The 26,620-nt window shown below is 42.7% G+C and overlaps 1 protein-coding gene across 3 annotated transcripts in view; it reads left to right on the forward strand.

Moving 5' to 3' along the window:
- F8 (coagulation factor VIII) overlaps nucleotides 1-26,620 on the forward strand; it is a 121,595-nt gene that overhangs the window by 12,170 nt on the left and 82,805 nt on the right. For all 3 annotated transcript variants that reach the window (XM_081794390.1, XM_081794391.1, XM_081794389.1), the window contains 3 exons: nucleotides 10,915-11,036; nucleotides 13,457-13,579; nucleotides 20,948-21,160. In XM_081794390.1, coding sequence (XP_081650516.1) covers nucleotides 10,915-11,036; nucleotides 13,457-13,579; nucleotides 20,948-21,160 — 458 coding nt within the window. The remainder of the gene's footprint in view (nucleotides 1-10,914; nucleotides 11,037-13,456; nucleotides 13,580-20,947; nucleotides 21,161-26,620) is intronic.

Genomic DNA, 26,620 nt, shown 5'->3' on the forward strand with positions numbered 1-26,620 from the left:
ATTTTAGTTTTTATTTTAGAGAAAGAGAGAGACCATGTGAGCTGGGGAGAAGGGCAGAAAGAGAGAGAGAGAGAGAGAGAGAGAGAGAGAGAGATTGAGAGAATCCCAGGCAGGCTGCATGCTTAGCACACAGCCTAATGCAGGGCTTGATGTAACGACCATGAGATCGTGGCCTAAGCTGAAATCAGGAGTTGGACGCTCAACCGACTGAGTCATCCTGGTGCCACTGGCATATTTTAAAATTGCATTGTATGTCTTGTTATTTTGTAGTTTTAAGGATTTTGTGTATATTCTGGATACATTTTCAGATGTACCTGTTTTGAATATTTTCTCCCAGCACAAAGTTTTTCATTTTGATGACGTCCAATTCGTCTGTTTTTTTTTCCCTTTGGTTGTTTGTGCTTTTGATGCCATATCTAAGAAACTATTGCCAAATGTGAGGTCACACAGAATTATACCCATATTTGCTCCCAAGAGTTTTATAATATTAGCTCTTACATTTAGGCCTTTAATACACTGAGTTAATTTTTGTGTGTGATGTGAGGAATGGATTCAAGTACTTTCTATAGTTTATATGGCTTGCAGTTGTGAAGTGTTAAGGACCCTAAAGTAGAGGCCTGATATGTAACTGAACAATTAGCCACTTATCCATTAATGTTGGCATTGTTAAAAATTATTAAGAAATTTGTACTTTGAGGGAGTGCAAGTGCAGGGAGGGGCAGAGAGAGAGAATCCCAAGCAGGCTGACTGTTGTCAGCACAGAGCCCAACACGGGACTTGAACCCCCGAACCACGAGATCATGATCTGAGCTGAAATCTAGAGCTAGATGTTTAACTGACTGAGCCACCCAGGTGCCCCAATACATTGTACTTTGTATTGTATCTTCCATCTAGCATGCAGTCTGAGGCATAGTGAATAATAGTATAAAGTTTAATTGAATGGAGAAAATGGTGTACTTGTTATCTAGCCTTCTTTTGTTGTGTAGGCAGTCACATGTATTTTTACCAGGAAAAAGTGAATAGAATTTTTATTTTGATGATACTATTTTATAGTCTAGATTATTTTGATACCGATTAACAGGATAAACTGACTCTGGACACATCCTGACAAGCTCTGCCAAATTTTGAAATAAACATCTGGGGAAATTCAGTTTTATATTATCTGTTCCTGCAGCTGCTCAACTTCTAAGCAAAGGTCAGGGAATATAATAGGTTTTCCGATTAGTTTTAGATAAAATGTGAAAGAACAGTTCATGTGAAGGACATTGTTGCCAAATATATTTGGCAAGATTTATATATGAAATCCCAAGGGAAATGCACAAACAAAATCCCACAGAAGTTAGGAAGGAGTAAAACCCATGAACCCTGGAACATTTTGTCACTTATTGTGCAGATTACCCCGAAATTGAGACAGGCACATACATCACGTGTTTCTGCTTCAGTGGAAACTATTCACTCTGATAGAAAAGGTCTTAGCCTGGAGAGCTATACATGGTCCCGTGGACACTCATCTCAGAACTGAATCACATACATGGATGGTGCGAGTGCTCTTAGGAATGTCTGGTGTGTCCCTTTGAATAGTGTCCCTACTGTGGACCGTGTTCCTTTGGAATAGGGTCTAGGCCTTCTGTTTCTCTGTCCCACAAACTTATCTCTTTAGCCTCTGATTTTTGCCTCTTTCCTTAGAGGGAGAAAAAAGTGTTTTCTGTGTGCTCTTGATCCTGTTCCCTCTTTGTTCTTCCAAGTTGTTCATCTAGTAAACATTTTCTGTGTCTTAAATTTTCATTTTAGTCAGAAATATTAAAGTGGAAGCACTATGCTAAGGATGTAAAAATACCTATCTCTTGAAATGGAGAAACTGGGTGGAATAGACCCTACAGAACCAAGGAGACAATTTGGAAAAAGCGAAAAGGGAACAAATTAGAGACGAGTTGATTGATGACTGTGGAAGGACATAAGTGTCAAAGTGGCCAGGAGATGGCACAAATGGACTGAAGAGAGGAGTGCACTTGATGACATGGGTACCAGATAATGTTATTACACGACTAAAAACCATCTAGGTCTATACCGAAGCTAGTGCCATGAAAACTTTTAGAGATGGATGAAATTAGAGCACATTTAAATATGAGTTAATACCATGGGGTTGGGTTCCCTGGAAGCTCACTGTGCCACAGAGATTAACGTGCAGGAAGTTTATTTAGAGTGCGCCTACACAGGACCAGTCCTGGGGAAGGGAAGGGAAGGACAGGGAAGAAGCAGGGGTGGGCACGGGGAGAAGCTGGACAGCAGTGCAGGCCGACCCTACCGGGAGCTCTGGAGCCGGAGCCACCGTTCTGAGTTGCCCCGTTTGGGCCAACGGGGCCAGACTTTTCTGCCTCCTCCCGATCCATCATGAAGCACCGGCTATCCTGGGAGTAGCCGGGAGGCTCCCAGGAAGGGGGCGTGGCCTGTTCCGGGAAGGGCCTGGGGGCTGCTTTGGGAAGGGGGCGTGGCCTGCCCTGGGAAGGGCCTGAGGGCTGCTTTGGGAAGGGGGCGTGGCCTGCCCTGGGAAGGGCCTTCGGGCTGCTTTGGGAAAGGGGATTTCTGGTTCAGCTTGTGCGGGGCGTGACCACAGGCCCGGCGGTGGCTCCTGGAACCTGGAACCAGTTCCTGTCTGTCTTCGTCACCGTCCCCACCCGCTCACCTGGCGCGTCCTCACTGGTATTGTGCGGCAGCTTCTCCAGGTCCCAGGGGCCTGCACCTTGCCTCTCAGGCAGGGTGGCCGCCCTTGGGAAGGGGCACATTTCTGCCTGGCGTGTGACAGTACCCTACCCCTGCTTCCCGCCTTGTAATCATGCCCCCACGACTCCTCTTCTGGCCTGTTGCCCCTTTGGTATGAGTAGCCCCAGGTGGCCCCCCAATTTTTCACTCATTGAAACTTTAGCGTTTCTGCTGTGGGGACCTTCTATACTGCTGAGCTCAGAGCTGTAGAGAGGGGTGGCACAGATTCCCCAGGAGGGTCACAGTGGGGTGATAGTAAGCTGAGCTGCTTTTGCTGCCCTTCTTCGGTTCCTAGCCCAGGGATACAGAACCATCAGCGCATGTACAGCATGTACAGCACCTTGGAAGTTGGCCCTCCATCTTCACAGGGCCCTGGCCCCAAGTTGGAGTTTTAGCTGTGATTTAAGAAATTACTTCACTGCTCTCTCTGACTGGCAGCTCCTGGATGTGGCAACATGTGATAAACCCAATGGATGTCATGGTCAGGGGCCCACTCCAGCACCTACTTTGTTGTACAGTGGGTCACCTGGTCAGACATGATGTTATAAGGGATCCCACATCAGTGAATGGAACCCTCTGTAACAGCTCAGATAGCAGGGCTGGCTGAGGACTTGCAGGCAGGAAAGACTAAACACTTACATGTCTCTATCACAATGAAGTGCTGTCCCTTCTAGGATGGAAGGGGTCCAGTGCAGTCAACTTGCCACTGACGAGCTGGCTGGTCTCCATGATGGACAGTGCAGTATTGGGCACCCAGCATTGGTTTCTGCTGCTGGCAAGTTGGACTTTCAGGGGTAGCACTAGGTAGATTGGCCTTAGTGGGAACCTATGGTTTTGGATCCATGCATAAATTCTCTCCCCTACCCCCATCGCCACTTACCTCACATTTTGCCAGCACTGTGGTGGCCCATACAGAGGCTGGCTGATGTTAATTGCCAGTCATTTTGTCTACATTATTGTTTTGTGTTTCTTCCAGGGTAGAAGCTCTATGGTGGCATTAATGTATGACACGAAGATCTTTCTGTTTTGTGCCCACTCATTGATATGTCTTTACCCCAGATATCCTCCTCCCTGATATTCCAGTCCTGTTACTTCTAGGTGCCTGGCTAGACAGCCAAACCATTTGCTGCTGTCCGTTAGTCTGTATATGTTTGCACCTCAGGCCAATTCTCTTTCTACACAAAATGTTACCTTTCGATAACATTGGCTAGTATGTGCATATCAAGCTGAGCCCTCTGTAAATAGAAGCTGAGGGTTCTTCCTCTGCTAGCAACTGGTCATCAGGAATCCCTCACATGGCGATGGGTGTGACTTGAAGTAGAGGTATCAGTAGAACAGGAGTGAATGATATGGGTCTCTGACAAGCTGCTCATGCAGCCTGCTTGTGCCCACTGGTCCATGCAGATCTTCATTCCTTCCTCCTTAAATCAGCTCCTTTTTCTGGGAGAGCTTCGTTATCAGTACCCTGGCCCCTGGCCCTCAGCCAGTACAGAAAGTCATTTGTCATGGCCCTGAGTTGGCAGAGCTGCTCCCATGACGTCGTGCTGTCTTGGGTGTCCTGGAAACCCTGGAGTGGAGTGAAATGCAGCGCTCCTTGGGAGGGGAGGGAGGGGAGGGAGGCTAGGGAGGTGAGCATTAAGTCAGTCTCACCTCGGCCCCACCGCAGTCGGTCTCCTTGGGACAGGTCTACTCCAAGCAACGCACGGTTTCAAGGGGCGTTTTTAGCCAGTGTGCCACTGGATCTCTCGGAGGTCCTCAGGTCTTCCTTTGTGACTGTAGGTTGGCCAGCTTCTCCTCGTGCCTCCATCAGTCTTTACTTCACGTGAACGGATGCCAACCTATTAGGTGCAGGCTCACTGAAACCCTTGTGTCTTCTGAAAAGGAGATCTCGCTCGTTTGCTCAGCGAATCCTTCCTGTCTTGATTTCGACATCGTCTGGGGCTCACAGAGCCTCCTCCTGTGAGCGGCCGGCTGCTGTGTCTGTGTGTGGCCCTCATCTTTCACCCATTCTGCGCCGTTGCTGCTCGGGGTGACTCCCGGAAAGTCACGTGCGAGGTCTGCGCTGTCTGCGTTTTTAGTTCACACCAGCCTCGTTCAAACATACATCTCTGGGCCACATCCCTCATCAGAGCTCCGGGGACACAAACTCGAAGACCGACCGGCTGGTTCCACTCTCACGTGTACCTGGATGCTCTCTCCTCCTGCCTTCGCCACAGTGTTTCTGTGCCGTTGGGGGGTGGAGGGTAACTGCGTGCCTCACAAAAGACGTCTTACAGATTCATACCTGCCCTTCCACTGTAAAGCACCTTGGTGCCTGTTAAGTTTTCAGTAGTTCTGAGCCATGTTCTGCTACTTATATCTGTAACCTTGGGCCGCGGCATTTCCACAGATTTACAGCTCACAGTGAATTGTCTGAAAACAACTCAGATGAAAACGAGTCTTTCCAACAAACGTTGTTCAAATAATGATAACATCTGTGCTTCCTTGGGTGATTTTATAGCTTTATAAGCACACAAATGAAAAAAAAGTGTCTGCTTTTTTCTGTGTGTGTGTCTGTGTGTGTGTCTGTGTGTGCGTGTGTGTGCACACACACAGGAAGTTTATTGGGGGAGCTTATTGGTGCTTATTGAGGCTCACTAATTATCTGAAGAGTTTCTTTGAGGAATTGTGACATATCAGGGGCTTAGTGTTGGTCTCTGTTGCTGGAAAGTTGGACATTTGAGCTTTGGTGAGTCTGTGATGTCACACCCATGCATAGCTTCCCGTATGGCTCCTCCATTCATATGTCCATTTTGGCAGGATTGGAGTTGCAATGACAGAGGCTGGCTAATACCAACTGGCTAAGTTAGTCTACTTGGTAGTTTGGTGCCTCTTCTGTGGTGGATACTCTCTTCACTTTTTCATTCTTCAGTACTCTTCCTTTCTTTATGTAGCTCTGAATTTCTGACCTACATTAATTTCCTTCTCTCTGAATAGTTGGTTGTAATATTTCTTGTAAGACAGCTCTACTGGCAACAAATTCCGTCAATTTTTGTTTGTCTGAGAGTCGTTATTTCTCCTTCACTGTTAAAGGATAATTTTGCAGGGTACAGAATTCTAGGTCGGTTGTTTTGTTTTTTTTTTTTTTTTTTTTTTTTTCTCTCAACAATTTAGATATGCAATACTCCACTCTCTTCTTGCTTGCCTGGTTTCTGAGGAGAAGTTGGATGTAATTCTTTTCTTTGTTCCTCTTTAGGTAAGGTGTTTTCCCTGTGGTTCCTTTCAAGATGTTTTATTTATCCTTAATTACCTAAAGTTTGAAAAGATATGCCTAGAGATAGTTTTTTCAGGGCATTTGTCCTGCTTGGTGTTCTCTGAGCTTCCTAGACGTATGTTTTGGTACGTGACATTAATTTGGGGGAAATTCTCCTTATTGCTTCAAATATATTTCTGTTCCTTTCTCTCTTTTTATTCTGCTATTCCCATTGTGTGTATGTTATAACTTTGGTAGTTGTCCCACAGTCCTTGGATATCCTATTCTGGTTTTTGTCAGTTTCTTTTTTCTCTTTGCTTCTAAGTTTTGGAAGCTTCTACTGTCATATTTTCAAGCTCAGAGATTCTTTCCTCAGCCATATCCAGGCTACTTGTGCATGTATCAAAGGCATTCTCCATTTGCATTGCAGTGTTTTTGATCTCTAGCATTTGCTTTTGGTTCTTTCTTAGAATTTCCTTTTTTATGCTTATCTTATCCATCTGTTCTTGCATGTTGTTTACTTTGTCCATTAAAGTCTTCAGCATGTTAATCCCAGTCTTTAAAAAGTCCTTGGTCTAGGGGCGCCTGGGTGGCGCAGTCGGTTAAGTGTCCGACTTCAGCCAGGTCACGATCTCACGGTCCATGAGTTCGAGCCCCGCGTCAGGCTCTGGGCTGATGGCTCGGAGCCTGGAGCCTGTTTCCGATTCTGTGTCTCCCTCTCTCTCTGCCCCTCCCCCGTTCATGCTATGTCTCTCTCTGTCCCAAAAATAAATAAAAAACGTTGAAAAAAAAAAAATTTTAAAAAAAAAAGTCCTTGGTCTAACACTTCCAGCATTCCTGCCATACTGACTCTAGTTGTAGTTCTGCTTCTTGTTCAGTCTCTTCAACCTGTGTTGGGGTTTTTTTGCCCTTTAGTGTGGCTTACAATATTTTGTTCAAAAGTGGACATGCTGTCCTGGGTAAAAGGAACTGTGAAAAATGAGATCTTTAGTAATGTAGTGGTGAGGTGTGGGGGGGAGAGGATGCATTCTATAGTCATATGATTAGGTTTCAGTCTTTTGGTGAGCCTGTGTCCCTGGACTGTGAACTTCACCGTTGCCTCTAAGTTTTCTTCTTCAGGTGGAACAGGATGGTTAGAGGAGGCGAGAGTATCTCTTCCATGTAGAAGGCTAAAGCAGACTGATGTTGGGTTTTCCCTTCCCCCAGGTGGATTAGGCTGTGATTAAAATTGCAATGTGTTAGGCTCTGGCAAAATAATTTCCCCCTCCCCTGCTAAAAGCATGAGGAGAGTTTTTTTTCTGATATTCACTATGAGGACCTAGTAGAACTCCTAGAGGTAAAAAGCACAAAAATGTGGGGGCCTCAGGCCACCCTGAGATTTTTGACTCTCATACACCCTGCACTGAGTCTCCAGTAGTTCGTAATTTACCTTCAGGTTTTCCTACCTCTGCACTGGTTCCCACAGACATTTATGCCTCAGGGTTCTGCTCTGGTAAGTTGCGACTCTGTGTTTGGCAGCCAGTATCTCTAATTTTGGAGGCAGCAGTTTGCCCTGTGACTTCACTTCTCTGATGGACCTAAGAAGAGTTGTTGATTTTTCAATTTGTTCACCTTTTTACTTATTGATAGCATGGAATGGTGACTTATAAACTCCTTACATGCTAGACTGGAAAACAGAAGTCTGATTTTTAAGTTATGTTGCCTTTTAAAAAATTTTAAATTCCTAACACCAATCCTCAAACCTTTCCAAAAATTGGAGAGATCACTCCCTAACTCATTCTAAGGTCAGAATTACCCTGATACCAAAGCCAGACAAAGACACTACAAGAAATCTGCCGACTGATACCTTTATGAACATTGATACAAAAATCTTGAACAAAATACTAGCAAACCAAATTCAGCAACACATGAAAAGATTTATACACGGTGACCAAGTGGGATTTATTCTGGGAATCCAAGGATAGTTCAACATACAAAAATCAATCAATATAAGACACAGCATTAAGAGAATAAAGGGGATAATACACTATCATCTCAACTGATGCATCTAAAGCATTTAACAAAATTCCACACCATTTCATAATAAAAAACATCCAACAACTATTAATAGAAGGAAACGAAGTCAACATAAAAAGCCATATGTGGGGGTGCCTGGGTGGTTAAGTGGCCGACTTCGGCTCAGGTCATGATCTCGTGGTCCGTGAGTTCGAGCCCCACGTCGGGCTCTGTGCTGACAGCTCAGAGCCTGGAGCCTGTTTCAGATTCTGTGTCTCCCTCTCTCTGACCCTCCCCCGTTCATGCTCTGTCTCTCTCTGTCTCAAAAATAAATAAACGTTAAAAAAAATTTTTTTTTAAAAAAAAGAAAATTGTTTTCAATTTTGGAGTCAGACGCACTACCATTGCGCCACGAGGTCACAATTGTTTTTAATTTTGAAGCTGAAAATATTCTCTGTTGAAGGTCCTTGGCGTCCAACACACAAACCTTCTGCCCATCCTTAAATGCTTACACCAAATGCTACTTCTGAGTGTCTATTAATGCTAGATTCCTCTGTATAATATAGAAGAAAATTCCTTTCAGATTGGGATGTTAGAACTGCACTATTTCACCCTGGTCTTATTACTGTGTTGGTATTATCTTTTAAAAATAAATCAAGAAGCATTGACCTAATTATTACATTTGAAAAGAGTCAGTTATGTAATCTCCAGGTGAAGAGAAGCAGCATGAACGATAAATGACAGTTCATAAGCCCCACTGACACATTCACCCCAAGCTCAGCTCCGCAGGGAGTGTGCTATGCTCTGGTGGAGTGATAGATGAAAACTCGCATCGTAATCACAACCAAGTCAGAAAATGTTGTGCAGAGGAAACTTATGCATGGCAACTGAATTGTGTCCAACATTATTCGGACTGAAGAAGTATTGCTTCACGGATTGCAGGTTTATGCAGATGACCAAGAAATGAGTTTGACAACATATGGGTTAAGTGAACATTGAGTACCAAGGGCCTTGGTCTGAAAGCCTACGTTCCTGTCCCTGTCCAGCTATTCACTCCAATTCCCTGAATCTTCTCCTTAGCCAGGAAGTGGAAGGGGATGGATGGGTAGTGCCTGACCTTCTTTCCCACAGTCGGATTCCAGCTGCTGACACCTGGCAGAGAGCACACAGGGCTGCTGACTCAGCAGTTTCAACCACGGGGGTGGGGGGGACGCTGGAGTGCATTTGAGTTTCTTTTATAATGAGACCTCCTTCTCTCTTCTTACCCTTTTCTATCCTGTTTACCAAGCCAGATGTTGCCATCCAAACCATGGTGTACGGAGATGCCACCCACTGTTTTGTGTGTATACACCCCCACTTGGCTGTAAGGGACCCGCAGCTGTTTCCTTTCCAGTGTTACAAGAAAACAAGAGTCGGGTTTTAAGTGGAGAAAGGGGATCGAGTGACCTAGTGTGCAGTTGTGAACAGTTAACCATAAGAAGTCATTTTTAATTATTCCTCAAATATATGAGATTGAAATCTGATGTCAAATGTGAAAAAGAAATAACACCTCTCCATATCTAAGTGTGTATCTCCTTTTCCATGTTCATTTCTCATATGTGTTTTGTGATGGCACAGTGGCACGGAGCATATGGTTTCTGCCCAATGACTCTGAGTGTGAAAATGAGTGGCACTAGTCACCTTCAACCAGTGCATATTTTCAACCATTCACCTGGAACCTTTCTCACTAGGATTCACATTGGTCATTTTGATCATTTAACCTAGACTGGGCCCCAGAGCACGACAACCTAACTTGGCAGGTACAGAGAGGAAACAGTCAGGAACCAGTAATTTTCTCTGTGATATTCCTGGTATCCCTAAGAAGGGAAGTATAATTTGAGGTACATACTGACAAAATTTGAATACAAGTTATTTAAAGTCACCCTCTTTTAGAGATGAAATTGAAGGACCATGTAGTGCCTGCTTTGGCAAAGGAATTTTTGCTGATGTAGCGTATCTGTACCAATTTATGATTTATTTTATCAAACGGCACCTAATGTATCATATGACTCTTCAAAAATTTTTTTAACGCTTATTTATTTTAGAGAGAGTTAGAGCAAGACAGGGTGCAAGCGGAAGAGGGGCAGAGAGAGAGGGAGACACAGAATCTGAAGCAGGCTCCAGGCTCCGAGCTGTCAGCACAGAGCCCGACTCGGGGCTTGAACCCTTGGAACTGGAAGAGCATGACCTGAGCTGAAGTCGGAGCTCAACTGACTGAGCCACCTAGGTGCCCCTCAGATGACTTTTTTTTTTAAATGTTTATTTTTTAGAAAGAGAACATGAGCAGGGGAGGGGCAGAGAGAGAGAGGGTCATAGGATCCTAAGCAGGCTCTGCACTGACAGGAGAGTCTGGATGCAGGGCTCAAACTCATGAACCACGAGATCATGACCTGAGCCAAAGTTGGACACTTAACCGACTGAGCCACCCAGGTGCCCCCGGATGACTTTTGAAAACAGTGTTTTGGTTTTATAGATATTAGGGATTTTCTCAGCTCAGGCTGCTATAACAAAACCCCACACACTGGGTGGCTTACAGAAAACAGACATTTATTTCTCGTAGTTCTGGAGGCTGAAAGTCCAAGATCAAGGTGCCAGTAGATTTGGTGTTTGGTGAGGGCCCTGTTCCTTGTTCATGGATGGCCATATTTTCACTGTACCTTTGTGTGGTGGAAGAGGTGAGAGATCTCTCTGAAGTCTCTTTTCTAAGGTCAGTAATCCCGTTTTGTGCACACATAAATATTCAGCTATAGCAGGGGCTTATACACAATTTCCAATTTGCCTTGTTAACAGTAGAGGAGAGTGGGATAGAAGCTTTACTTTCAGCTGCTTTTCAAAATGGGTTCAAAGAAAGTCACCAAAATGAATGACTTTTTCCTTTCTTCACACAGGTTATCCCCTGGGGTGCCAAGATCTTTGCCATTCAACACATCAGTCATGTACAGAAAGACTGTGTTTGTAGAGTTTACAGATCGCCTTTTCAACATTGCCAAGCCCAGGCCACCATGGATGGGTAATGGAAACAACACTGACTGTGTATTATGAAACTGAGTATCTGTGTCTGGTGTCCTGACAAGGATCCCCCAGTCTCCCAGCTACAGTTGAAGAGGGCTAGGCTTCCCTTACTACCACCTGTCAGGGAAATACACTGAGTAGTCTCCATCTTTGTGCCAGGCCCTCCTTCTCTGCTGTACTCTGGATGTTAGAGTCCTCTGGGTCTTGGACCGGGGCTTCCTTTATCTTCTCTTTAGCTTCTATCCCTAGCTGATGTTATCCAGTCTCACAATTGTAAGACACCATCTCTATACCAGTTACTCCCAGGTTTATATCTTCAGTTCACACTGCTTACTTGATATGCCCACTTAGATATCAAGTAAGAACGTAACAGGATATTAAAATGAGACATCTCCTACCTTAGAATTATTTCTGAGAGCTCTAGGTGACAAGCACCCCCCCCCCAATTCTAAAGAGAAATATCAGTCCTCATATTTAGGACTTGTTTAGCTGGTGCCCCCAAATTGGTTCTACAACCAATTTGTAGCCCATCATGCACCTCCAGCCTATATAAAAGACGACTAGAAACTTATGAAATAATGTAGACTTGAGGATTTCTTTGGAAACCAATTTTGGTGATTCGTATATCCTCCACCCCACAGGGGAGGGAGGCCTCATCTTCATGTCAAGGTGTAGTGAAGGAGGTCTTAGGAGAACCACTTAGAAGGCTTGACATAACACCTGTGGAGCTTGTAAGACTCTGACTAGTGCCTGGTTTTTATCTGGAAAATTTGTCAAGGCCAGAGTCTTTGGGGAACTTCCCCTGATGTCATAATAAGGATTGTGGGTTATAGCTGAAGCTAAGTGCACTGTTGCTGTTAGGTGTGAGATGAGCAAGGTCATAGGGCAAGATTTGTCTTGAGAAGATCCTGCCCAGGATGTCTTCCTACCAGGGCTGGGTGACTCCAGAAAAGGTCTCTGTGATTGTATTGTCAGAAGCAAAAACTGAGAAGAGAGATACAAGTGACAGCTGGAGAGAGCATGATTGGGAGACAGAGAGTCTCCCAAGAACTCGTATAAATTCCCTAAGGATGAAAGACACAGAATTTTGGCATGTCCCACAACCAGGGGTGCCAAAGCCACATTATCACTGTTCCTTCCGGAACAATCATGCCTCTTTTTCCGCCCCTGTCCTTTTCTCCCTAGCTCCAACCTTAGAGGGCCCAGAGGCAGTAAGGTGAGTCGGGGAGGAGGGTTAGGAGAGGAAGATGAGAACATAGGTTTCTGAAATTGTCAGGACTTAGCTGAAGGAGGGAAGGACCCTTAAATTGCAGGAGACATCAAACGTTTGATATTTTACTAGACTGGACTAATTGGTCTAGACTGGTATCACTGGACTAATATGATACTGCTGATATGTGAAGGTTACTGGAGAAATTTGGAGACTATTCAAAGTGCTAGAAGGGAAACTGCACAGAACACAGTTAAAAACTATGCAAAATAAGTCTATTTTATGTTTTTGTCCCATTGAATCTAGTTCACTCAAATCATTTTGTAGGTATCTTATACTTAATATGTGTGTAAGTCAAGTCTTGATTTGGTTTCCCTCTTAATTTTCTGTGTCCTGGCCTGACTGCCACCCAGTTACACAAGCCCAAAGCACAGGAATCATCCTTAGCTGCTCTCTTTTTTCTTTTCCTATCTCTAATATCCAGTCCATCAGCAAGTCTTGTTGACTCTTAATCCAAAATAAGTCCCAAATCTGCTCACTTCTTATGAATTCCAAATTCATCCAAACCCCTGGGCCTTACAAAGTCCTACATGTTACGTTCGTGCCCTGCCTTTATAACCCTATTTTCTATTATTCCCCTGCTTGTTCACATCTCATTCGACCATGCCAATATTATTCCTGTCTCAGGACTTTTCCATTTGTTTCATGTGCTTTGAATGTTATTCTATGAGATCTTTGCAAATCTTGCTTTTTAATTAGTCAGATCTCTGCTCAAATTCCACCTCCTCAAACATGCCCTTCCTGACCCCTATACTTAAAGGATCTTGTATCTCCTGCTTCAGCATTTTCTAGCTCACTACCATCTTTTACAGCATTGACCACAAACAGAATAGTTCTTATTTCTTTATGTTCCTGATTTCATTCTGTAGAATATAATTTTCATGATGTGTCTTATTCACTCCTGCGTCTCCGGTGCCTAAGACAGTTCCTAGAATATAGTAGGAACTCAACTGAATGAATTGCCAGAAATCTATCCTCAGAAGAATCATGACACTGAGCTGGTGATGGCAGTTTATGCATTTATTCATTCAATTACTACTTTCTATCAATAATCACAGGGACATGACTTTGGCCATCACTTTCATAATACCAGCTTTTCCGGAGTGCTGCTCTCCAAGTGACCTTTGAGGGACATCCTGTTCTTGCAGGTCTGCTGGGTCCTACCATCCGGGCCGAGGTTTTTGACACAGTGGTCATTACACTCAAGAACATGGCTTCTCACCCTGTCAGTCTTCATGCTGTTGGCGTATCCTATTGGAAAGCTTCTGAAGGTGAGTCAGATGCCTTGCTAGTGTCCTCTCATCCCAGGGATAAAGGAGTATTGAACACAGGGTCATACCACTGGTGAATGGGGGAGTCAGGATTCAAACCAAGGCCTGTTTCATGAAGTCAGGAACATTGTCATCTTAGTTTAAGCCCTGGAGTTAATTTGGTTCCTGTTCTCCCTTGAGGAGCCAGGCCACAGATCCTAACAATTCCACTTATCTGCCTTCCTATGCCCAGAAATTTCCTCGGGAGGATGAAGGCTCATGATATGGAAATGAAATAGAATTCTTCCTTCCTTAGATTCTCACTTTCTAGATATTTCCTCTCCCTCCCCTCCCCCCAGTTTCTAAATATCAATGCCACTACGTGATAAGCACAAGCTGACCTCGTTAAAATAAACAACCTGTATGGCCTCAGTCCCCACTTTACCTAGCTTCTCCTTAACCTTCACAATGCATGAAGGGAGTGAAGGGGGTGCCACATTGTCCAGATAGGCTAGGGCATATATAGATCAAGAAGATTCAAGAAAATCATTAATAAAGTATTTGAGCACATGCCCTATGTTGCACAGCCTAACTGTGCTTACATGTTGACTAATTGCTTCTGAAATTGGAAAGTCTTAATTTTTTGAGCTGTACCCATAAGGCCAAGGCAGACCTGGGTTGGGGGAAGATGACAGGTGGGGGCAGGTGTTATAGAGGAAATGTCATCCCAATTCTGGCTGGAGCCAGGCAGGCTATTCCCATGAGGATTATCCACTGGGAGCTTCCAGAACATATCTAGGAGCTTTTTAGAGAGGCCAGGGTCCTCACAGCCCTGCAGCTCGGGGTGAGCATAGAGATGACTGTTTTGCACCCTATGCCTGGTGAAGTCTGGGAAAACTATTTAATCTCTCACATGTGCGTCCACAGTGGTTCTGCCCAGGAGCAACACAGTGAGGCAATGGCCTCAAATCCATGTGACTTATGGCCCTGTCAGAAGCCTGTATGCTCACATGCTGTGATCCACAAGCTCCTGGCCTTCTTAGACGAGCCTGGGAGCCCCAGGATGTCAGTTAAATCTGTGATGTGTTGACCTTTCTGATACCCTACTGTAAAATATCATATCAAGTGTTTAACTGATTTTCCTATTGAAAAAAGGAGTTGTTTATCTTTTTCTTATTGATTTGTACAGGTACTTTATATATTCTTAATGCACACCATTTGACAGATGTAAATATTTGCATATCTTCTTCCAGTCTGTGCCTTGAATTTTCACTCTCAATAAGTTTTTGGCAAACAAAAGTGACTAATGAAGCACAGAAGTTCAACCCAAAAAATTATCACTTTTTTCTTTCCATGTTAGAGCTTCATGTCCTGTTTAAGATATTTGCCTACCCTGGGTCGCCTGGGTGGCTCAGTCGGTTGAGCATCTGACTTTGGCTCAGGTCATGATCTCATGATTCATGGGTTTGAGCCCCACGTCGGGCCCTGTGCTGGAAGCTCAGAGCCTGGAGCCTGCTTCACATTCTGTGCCTCCCTCTCTCTCTGCCCCTCTCCTGCTCCCACTCTGTCTCTCTCTCTCTCAAAAATAAAGATTAAAAAAAAAGATATTTATTCGCCTACCCCAAAGTCTTGAAGAGTTTCTTCCATGCTTTTCTCCAGAAGTTTTATTATTTTACCTTTTGTATATAGGTTCATGATCCATCTAAAATTGAGCTTTGTGTATGTTTTCCCCATAACATTTTTTTTAAGTTGAGATCAAGAGTTGCATGCTCTACCAACTGAGCCAGCCAGGTGCCCCTCTCCATAGCATTTTTTAGTTTTAAAAAAAATTTTTAATGTTTATTCATTTTCTGAGAGGGAGGGGATGGGGGGGGCAGAGAGAAAGGGAGACATAGAATCTGAAGCAGGCTCCAGGCTCTGAGCTGTCAGCACAGAGCCCGATGCAGGGCTCAAACCCATGAACCATGAGATCATGACCTGAACCAGATCATGATCTGAAGCAGTCAGATGCTTAACTAACTGAGCCACCCAGGTGCCCCTCTCCCCATAACACTTTTGTACAGTTTTATTGAGGTATAACTTACATATCATAAAATTCACCCATTTAAAGTAGTTTGACAGCAACAGCAACAAAGGCAGGTATAAACAAATGGAACTGTATCAAACTAAAAAGTTTTGGCATACGTGAAGGAAACCATTGATAAAATGAAACAGCAACCTACTATATGGGAAAAGGTATTTGCAAATGAAATGTCCCATAATGGGTTAATATGCAAAATATATAAAGAATTCACAAAACTAAATATCAAAACTAAATATCAAAGAAAACAAACCACCCAATTAAAACAAACAAACAAAGAATGGCAGAGGACCTGACTAGACATTTTTCCAAAGAAGACATCCAGATGGCTAACAGACACATGAAAAGATGCTCCACATCACTCATCATCAGGGAAATACAAGTCAAAACCACACTGAGGTACCACCTCACGCCTGTCAGAGTGGCTAGTATCAAAAAGACAAGAAATAACAAGTGCTGCTGAGGGTGCGACACAAAGGGAAGCCTCATGCACTGCTGGTGCTGCCACTGTAGAAAACAGCATGGACGTGACTCCAAAAATTAAAAATAGAGCTACCATATGATCCAGCAATTCTGCTTCTGGGTATTTGTCCGAAGAAACTGAAAACAACACAATTCGAAAAGATATATGCTCCCCTATGTTCATTGCAGCATTATTTACAATAGCCCAAATATGGAAGCAACACAAGTGTCCATCCATAGATGAATGGATATAGAAGGTGTGGGATACTCTCTCTCTCTCTCTCTCTCTCTCTCTCTCTCTCTCTCTCACACACACACACACACACACACACACACGCTGGAATATTACTCAGCCAACGAAAAGAATGAAATCTTGCATTTCCAATTATGTGAATGGAACTAGAGTGTATTATGCTAACTGAAATAAGTCAGAAAGAGAAAGAAAAATACTATATGGTTTTATTTATATGTGAAATCTAAAAACAAAACAAAACAGAAACAGATTCATAGACACAAAGAACAATCTGGTGGTTTCCAGAGACTAGGGAAGTTGGGGGATGGGAAAAATAGGTGGAGGGGATTAAAAAGTATAAACTTCCCATTATAAAATAAATAAGTCACAGGGATGTAATGTATAGCATAATGAATGAAGTCAATACTATTGTAACAACTTTGTATGGTGACAAATGTAACCAGACTTACTGTGATTACCATTGAGCAATGTATGGAATTGCCAAATCACCATGTGGTACACCTGAAACTAATACAATATCGTATGTCAACTACATTTCAATAAAAAGCAGTTTGATGAATTTTTGTAGACTTTTACACGTGTGCAGCCATCAACACAATTCGTCTTTAGAACACTTCTGTCACTTCAAGAAATTCTCTCTTTGCAGTCCCATTCCCATTTCTAGTTGCAGGCAAATGCTGATCTGTTTTATGTTTGCATAACTTTGCAAACCTGTCATTTTTCTCTCCCAAGGCAACTCTGGTAAATCATGTTACTGTTTAGCAAGTAATCATCCCCTCTCCAGAGTGGGAGGGCTATTTTTCCCTGCCATATTGATGTGCAGCTTAGCCATATGACTTGCCATGGCTGCCAGAATCTAAAGGCACAAGATATAAACCAAGACAGCTTGTTCACGTGAAGTGTCTGTGAAAGTAGCCACAAAACGAGTGAAAAGCAGGTCCAAGCAAATTTCAGATTTGGTCTGGAGCTGAAAATGAAAGTTCAGTGCTAGAGGTACATTTTTACTTTCTTTTCTGGACCAGTGGGGAGGCACCAACCCAAGCTATAGATGTGTCCATGAAGTGAGGTTCTCAATAAGGATTAGGTGAGGTTGGCCATGAGCTGCAAAACTTTGAGTGAAACCTGAAAGACAGCATGGAGACATACAAGTCAAGGAGTGTCAACCCAAAGCTGCTGAGCAGAGATCAGGTAAAGGAATAATAACTGGTGGTTCCAGGAAGCGGGGTGGAATAGCCCCTGAGGCACAGCATTTGACTAACTTCTGGGGCCCTAGGCTAAGCCTGGAATCAGGCTGACCAGCTAACTGCAGAGGGTTGGGTAGAGAGTTCTCCAGGACACCCAGTGCAGTGGAGGCCAGGCAGAGGGAGGATGCAGATACAAGGACATAAACATCAGGGGATGGAACAGGATTGGGGCTGGAGGTGGAAGGTGGAGACCAAAGAGATTGCCACAGCCCCTGGGCCTGACTGTGAGATCTCTGTGTAGATTACCAGCTACCTTGGTTACTGAGTGCACACTGTTGAGATAGCTTCCAACTTCAGAGCACCGGTGACTCACTTTTAGAATGCCCTAGTGTGGTGGTTTACAGAAACATGGTAGAAGGTGCCTTGACACTCCTCCCATCAAGAGCTGGAATCTATATATTTTTTAAAAATTTTTAAAATGTTTTATTTTACTTTTGGGAGAGAGAGAAAGAGTACATGGAGGAGGGGCAGAGAGAGAGGGAAACACAGAATCCGAAGCGGGCTCCAGGCTCCAAGCTGTCAGCACAGAGCCCGACACGGGGCTCAAACTCTCAGACCATAACATCATAACCTGAGCTGAAGTCGGACGCTCAACTGACTGAGCCCCCCAGGCGCCCCTGGTATCTATAGTTCTTTCCCTTTAATCTGTGGAGGCCTGTAACTGCTTCGACCAATAGCGTGTGGTACAGCCCATGCCATGTGACTTTTGGCACTGAGTGCTGAAATAATAGGCTGCTTCTGTCTTGTTTGTGGGAACATTCACTCTTGGCATCCTGAAATGCCATTTGGCCCCCTGACTCCTCAAGGTCCCCATGAGGAAGCCAAAGCCAAGTAGAAAGTCCCAGGTGTAAGTGCGCTGGTCGACAGTCCCAACTGAATCCAGTTTTCAGGTCAGTCCCATCCAGCTACTAGATACGTGAATGAAAAACCCTCCAGATGGTTCTAGCCCTCAGCTGTTTGTGGCATGCCAGCTGACGCCCTAGATACCTTGGAGCGGAAGAGCCTGTGCTCTGAGCTCCTGACCCACAGAGTCAGTGAGGGTAGTAACGTGGTGGTTGTTTCACATTGCTATATTTGGGACGGTTATTTAACAGTCTTCTCAACAGGAAGCTCTGTGATGTACTCCTCAACTTTTCTCTCTTCCTTGTGTATCTCAAGCCCAAAACTACTGGAGAAAGCTTTGACTGGCTCAAGGGCTAATTACAAAATGACATCCTTTCGGAAGTGGATTTTTGTTGATTCAGTACACTCCTTAGGACATCTTCCATGTGAAACGCACACTGATATCAGACAGATGGACTCCCTGAACTCTCAAATGTCACAACAGTGTTGTTCCGCATATAATAGAAAGTGAAAATTACACAGAACACCTTACCTTCTGTTTAGAATATTTGCAGGTGGCTGACGTACAAGCTCAGATAAGAGTCTGATGGAGGCAGGGATCTTCCAAAAATAATACACATTAGTAGATAATAGACTTTAAGGGCTGTGCACAATGCTTTTTTCCAGGTGCCACCTACTTTTCTTGGTCTTCACAAATCACCTTTGTGTTCATTGAAGAATAGGTTTTGTTATTAGCAACTTGAGCAGCCCCCGAAATCTCAAGTTCAAGTGTTCAATGTTTGAACACCACCTTGAATGTTTCTCACTGCCCATTCCAACAGCGCTTCATTCTCATTGGAATCTGCCATCCACTGCTATCGCTTCCCTCCTTGCCCAGCTCATATGCCCTGGCTCATCACAGACATGGTGCCCTTGCATGCAGTCCCAGTTTCCTGGCCTCCCTGATCTCCATTCTCTTCACTTGGCTAAACCACTACCCTGGTTACAGCTGTTCTCTGCCTATTCAACTAGCAGCCAAGTGAATGGCCATAGTGGAAGTAAAAGTATACATTCACCTGGAATCGTGTCACTAAGTTCCTCATTCGTCAGCTCGGCACCTCCTGGCCATCCTACTGCGACAGTTCTCCCGGTGGTTCACTGTCCCTCTCCCCAGGACAGCTACAGTGCTTCACACATTCATGGCCTCTCATCAAACGTTCCACACCTCTTTCCCAACCCTACTGTCAGGAAAGAGAATATTCATTCCTTTTTTTAAAGGATATTCATTTCTTAATGAAATACTTCAAACAAAGGCACAGAAAGTAATATAGCAAACAAACAATTGTCACCTCACTTTGCCAAATCTTAACATTTTGCCATCTCTGGTTTAAGAAATTAAACATTATAGATACAGTTGAAGCCCCTTGTGTATCTCCTCTGATTCCCTCCCTCCCTATCCAAATGTATCTACTATCTAGAATTTAATATCAACCCATGATCACACAGGCACCTGAGATGCACATTCCATCCCCAGATGCCGACTCAGGTTTTTAAAAATGTCTACCTGTCTCTGCCATGTGCAGGTGTTGGTCTGATGTTGCTTCCACATGAAGCCGGTAGTACCTAGTGCACACTGAAGAGGGTGTCCCTATACCCCAGAGAAACTGACTTTAGGGTGGGGACTACTCGTCTGTCCTTTGGAGGTGGCCTTGGTTGCTGAAAGCTTCTAGTGAAAGTACAGGCGGAGTAGGGGCAGTTCAGGGGTGTGTTGCACTGCTGTGTTGGGGCGGTCCCTCTCTCAGATGTGTACATATTAGGGGACAAGATAGGGTATAAATGAAGAGCCCCCTGAATGCCTTGAACCGCTCTGGAACTCCAGAGACTATTATAAATCCGGGAAGTTATGGTGAGTTGCTAGAAAAGATGTTTCAATAGAAGTACAAGAGGTCAGTGCCTTTAAATATTCTCTACCCCTGTCCACTGAAATGACCTGGAAGCAATGACGCTTCATTAACAATGAACACATATAGTACTCAGTTGAGAATCAAGGCATCACACTAATCCAGGAGTCCATTTCAACACCACTAAGGATGGGGCAGCCAGAAAATATCTGCCCCTGATGTGATCTGTTCCTCCAGAGAAGAGCCAAGTTAAAAACATTTTTAAAACTCCGTGTATCTCACCCTTCCACTATCCTCACCAGTGCTCATTAAAGAATCTGGGACAAAGTACATAAGCAACATATGTCTGCTGAGTTGAATGAACGCAAACTAGGTAAAAAGATGCAATGATGAAAGTAGTAGTATTTGTTAGTATCTGGAGGTTGCAGTGAGACCCCCCGAACCCCTCACGTTTGCATTAGTGGTCTACAACTTCTCTGGGCTATGTAAGGCTGCTTAGTAGTCTTCCAAATTCGGTTGCAGAAAGTCTATTTCTTGTGTAGAATCTGTTGATAATAACAAGCTTGATACGTTTCCTTGAGTAAATAATGGGTATGGAAAGGACAATCGTATCCCTTCTTGCTCTAGGTGCTGAATATGAGGACCAGACCAGCCAGAAGGAGAAGGAAGATGATAAAGTCTTTCCTGGTGAGAGTCATACCTACGTCTGGCAGGTCCTGAAAGAGAATGGACCGATGGCCTCGGATCCTCCGTGTCTCACCTACTCATACTTTTCTCATGTGGACCTGGTGAAAGACCTAAATTCAGGCCTCATTGGAGCCCTGCTGGTTTGCAAAGAAGGTAAGTGGCAGAGAGGGTAGGACTCAGATGAAATAACAAAGAAGTACAAACATCTAGGTCGATTCATAAAAGATAGCATTTGTGTTCTTTCATCTAAGGATGTTTCTTTTCCCTAGCATTACGCCCATGGAAAGAAAATATTATATTCTGTGGGCTCTCTGTAGTCTTTTCTTAAATTTTGTGTTACGTTCCCTGAGAGCTTCCTGGAGGTGAACACATCCAAGTGTATCATCTGTATCCCAAAAGCATGTAAAAATTGGAGAAAAGCAAACATTTATAACTTGTTATTCTACAAATCATCTTATACTAATCAAACCTGTTTTTAATGTATAGTTTAATGGCATGCACTAAATTAGGGAAGTAAACATTGCAGAATTTACTTTAATTCTGAGTTTTTAATAGTGAATTCAGCCTCAACGGACTTTTTTTTTTTTATTCCTTTAACTATTACAATTTAGTGGCTTAAAACGACAATAATCATTTCTAATTTCTCATGGTTTTTGTGGGTCTCTCACAGAATTTGGGGCTATGTTTACCTGATGGTCTGTCCCAGGGTTTCTAATGAGGTTGTAGTCAGATAGTGGCTGGAGCCAAGGTCATCCTGAGTAAAACTTTATTCACATGTGTGGCACCTACACTTAGAAAACTCAAATAGCTAGAGCTTTCCACAAGATCTTTTCAGTGTGGGAGCTACAGGGTAGACAGAAGTTTTTCCTTTTTTTTCCTTTTAAATGGACTCCATGTTTTAGGGTAGTTTCGGTTTTACAGCAAAATTGAGCAGAAACTGCAGGGAATTCCCAAATACCACCTGCTTGCAACCCACACACAGCCTCCCCTACTGTCAACATCCTACCCCAGAGTGGTATGCTTGTTATAATCGATGTACCTACATTGACATACCATTATCAACCTAAGTCCATACTTTACATGACAGTTCATTCTTGTTGGTCTACATTCTACAGTTTGGACAAATGTGTAATGACATGTATCCATCATTATAGTATCATACATGTCCCATCTACCCATCCTTTCCTCTACTACCCTTCAACAACCATGACATTTCATTTTTTCATTAAAATTTTTTTTAATGTTTATTCATTTTTTGAGTGACATGGAGACAGAGCATGAGTGTGGGAGGGGCAGAGAGAGAGGAAGACATAGAATCTGAAGCAGGATCCTGGCTCTGAGCTGTCAGCACAGAGCCAGACACGAGGCTCAAACTCACGGACTGTGAGCTCATGACCTGAGCTGAAATCGGACGCTCAACCGACTGAGCCACCCAGGTGTTCTGCCAACCTCTGTTATTTTAAATAGTCTCCATAGTTTTGCCTTTTCCAGAATGTCAAATAGTTGAAATCATACATTATATACTCTTTTCATATTGGCTTCTTCTACTTAGTAATAGGCATTTCAGTTTCATTCATGTCTTTGCATGGCTTGATAGCTTTTTTTCTTTTCAGCACCGAATAACATTCTATTGTCTGGATGTATCACAGTTAGTTTATTCACTCACCAATAAAGGACACCTTGGTTGCTTCCAATTTTTAAGTTATGAATACAGCCGTGTGCAGGTTTCTGTGCATACATAGTCTTCAACCCCTTTGGGCAAATGCCAAGGAGTACAACTACTGGATCATACAGTAAGAGTAGGCTTTCTTTTGCACGAAACCACCAATCTGTTTTCCAAGGTGGCTGTACCCGTTGCTCCTCATCGTCACCAGCTTGCGGTGTTGCCAGTGTTTTGGAATGTGGCCATTCTCATAGGTATGTGGTGGTATCACATTGCTTTAATTTGCATTTCCCTGATAACATATGACATGAAGCACATTTTCATAGGCTTATTTGCATATCTTTGCTGAGGTGTCTGTTCAGGTCCTTTTCTCATTTTTTAAATCAGATTGGTTTTTTTTATTGTTGAGTTTTAAGAGTTCTTTGTACATTTTGGACAATGGTCCTTTATCAAATATGTCTTCTGCAAATATTTTTCTCAGTCTTTGGCTTGTCTTCTCTTTCTCTTAAGTAGCCAGATCTTTGGTATGGTGGCTCATGCTGTCTTTTTATATGGTCCCTTTTTTAACCTGCCCTCTGAAATCACACAGCATCCCGTCCACCTCATTCTGTTTGTTGGAATGAGTCACTACGGCCAGCCCATAAAAGGGGAGGAGAATTAGCCTCCACATTTGCATGAGAGGATAGGCAAAGAATTTGTGAACATGAACCACCATTTCTGGATGATTATGATGACTATGAAAAAAAAAAAAACAAGAGGGGAGGGAGTAGAAGCATGATCTCTCATACACTAAGTTCAGTTTCATAGTCCGAATTTATGACAAAGTGCTAAAACTACAGTGTGTTATCTGTGAGATATAAAGCTTAACAAAACAATAAAATCATCAATACATGTTTATATATAAAATATAAATAACTTTAAAATCAAAAGAATTCTTTGACAGAAAACTGACTTAAAAAGTCAATGGAGGGGTGGCTGGCTGACTCAGTCAGTGATGCATGGGGCTCTTGATCTCAGAGCTATAAATTTGAGCCCCACATTGGGTGTTGAAATTACTTAAAAATAAAATCATTTTTTTTAAAAAGTCAGCAGAGGTTCTGGTTCTGGGTAATATGGAGGAAACATATGCCACCCTTTATCTCCCATTGAACCCGACTATAGAACCTTGACAAAACACCTAGCCCAGCCATTTGAGAATTCTAAAAATCAAATAGAGCAAGCAGATCAGGAAAAGGCATCAGAATTTAAAGTACCACCAAACTGGTGGAGAATTTCACTTTTTTATTCCCCTTCTATATTCCCCAAACTGGCAAAGGATGTGAAAATATATTTCTCGGGGGGAAAAGATATACAGATGGTTAACAAGTATGTGAAAAGGTGCTAAACATCACTAACCATCAGGGAAAGACAAACCAAAACCATAATGATATCTCATCTCATACCCGTTAGAGTGGCTATAATCAAGATAACAGTGTTGGCAAGGATGTGGAAAAAAGGGAACCCTGTACGCTATCGGTAGGAAGGTAAATCAGTGCAGTGGTTATGGAAAACAACTAAAACAATTGCCATATAATCTAGCAATTCCACTTCTGGTATATATCAAAAAGTATTGAAATCAAGATCTCGGGGCGCCTGGGTGGCTGGGTCGGTTAAGCATTCGACTTCGGCTCAGGTCATGATCTCACAGTTCGTGAGTTCGAGCCCCGCGTCAGGCTCTGTGCTGACAGCTTAGAGCCTGGAGCCTGCTTCACATTCTGTGTCTCCCTCTCTCTCTGCCCCTTCCCTGCTCATGCTGTGTCTCCCTCTGTCTCAAAAATAAATAAACATTAAAAAAAAATTTTAAAAAAAGACCTCAAAGAGATATCTGCACTCCTGTATTTACTGCAACATTATCCACAATAGCAAAGATGTGGAAACAACCCAAGTGTCCATTGACAAATAAATGGATAAAGAAAATGTGATATATACATACATCATGTATGTATCACAATCACATGGATGTATATAATAATGGACTGTTAGTCAGCATTTGAAAAAAGGAAATCCTGTTATTTTCAAAAACATGTATGAATCTGGAGGGTATTTTGTTCAGTGAAATAAGTCAGTCACAGAAAGGCAAATATAAGAGTCCACTTATATGAGGCATATAAAATAGTCATAAAGTAGTCTAAAATTCTGTAGAAGTGGAGAGTATAATAGTGGTTGTAAGGAGCTGGAGGAAAGGAAATTGGGAGTTGTTATTCAAAAGGTATAAAGCTTCAATTATGCTACATGAATAATTCTAGAGATCTGTTATATAACATAAGTGCCTATAGTTGACTATATGGTATTGTACACTTCAAAATTTGTTATAAGGGTAATCTCATATTAAGTGTTTTTATCACACACACACACACACACACCCTAAAAGACACAGAAACTCTGAGAGGTGTTACATATGTCTGTTACCTTGATTTGGTAATGGTATCATGGGTGTTTTCATATGCCTAACTCATCCAATTATACATATTAAATATATGCAGTTCTTTATATAGCAGTTATATCTCAATAGAACTGTTAAAAATAAATTGTATTCTATATAGAGAAAAGGGAGCAGAAATTTTATTTGAGGAAATAATAACTGAAAACTTCTCTATTCTGGGGAAGGAAACAGAGATTTAGATCCAGGAGGCACAGAGAACTCCTACCAAAATCAGCAAAAGCAGGCCAACACAAAGACACGTTATAATTAAATTTGCGAAATATAGTGATAAAGAAAAAATTTTAAAAGCAGCAAGACAAAAGAAGTCCTTACCTTAACAAGGGAAAACCCATAACGCTAGCTGCAGATTTCCCAAAAGAAACTTGGCAAGCCAGAAGAGAGTGACATGATACACTCAAAATGCAGAATGGGAAAAATCTGCAGCCAAGAATACTGTATCCAGCAAGGCAATCATTCAGAATAGAAGAAGAGATAGAGTTTCCCAGACAAAAAATAAGGGACTTTGTGACCACTAACCCATCCCTACAAGAAATATTAAAGGGGACTCTTTAAGTAGGCAAAGAAACACCAAAAGCAAAAAAAGACTAGAAACGAGCAGAGAAAATCTCCAGAAACAATGACTTAACAAGTAATACAATTGCACTAAATTAATATCTACCAATAATCACTCTGAATGTAAATGGACTAAATGCTCTAATCAAAAGACATGGGGTGTTGTCAGAATGGATTTAAAAAAAAAAAACAAGACCCATCTATGTGGGTCCTAGAGGAGAATACAGGCAGCAACCTCTTTGACATTGGCTGTAACAACTTCTTACTAGATATGTCCCCAGTGGCAAGGGAAATAAAAGCAAAAATAAACTTTGGGACCTCATCAAAATAAAAAACTTCTGCACAGTCAAGGAAACAATCAACAAACCTAAAAGGTAACCTATGGAATGGAAGAAGATATTTGCAAATGACATATCTGATAAAGGGCTAGTATCCAAAATATATAAACAACTTACGAAACACAACACCCAAAAAGCAAATCATCCAATTAAAAAATGGGTAGAAGACATGAATAGAAATTTTTCCAAAGAAGATATACATATAGCCAACAGACACATGAAAAGATGCTCAACATTACTCATCATCAGGGAAATACAAATCAAAACTACAATGAGATACCACCTCACACCTGTCATAATGGCTAAAATCAACAACACAAAAAACAAAAAACAAGTGTTGGCAAGGACATGGAGAAACTAGAACCCTCTTGCACTGTTGGTGGGAATGCAAACTGGCACATACAGCCGGGAAAACAGTGTGGAGGTTCCTCAAAAAATAAAAATAGAACTGCCCTGTGATCCAGCATTTACACTACTAGGTATTTACCCAAAGAACACAAAAATACTACTTTGAAGGGATACATGCACCTCAATGTTTATAGCAGCATTATCAACAATAACCAAATTATGGAAAGACC

This window comes from Panthera onca, chromosome X (genome assembly GCF_046562875.1).
Source record: "Panthera onca isolate mPanOnc1 chromosome X, mPanOnc1 haplotype 2, whole genome shotgun sequence".
Taxonomy (NCBI): Eukaryota; Metazoa; Chordata; class Mammalia; order Carnivora; family Felidae; genus Panthera; species Panthera onca.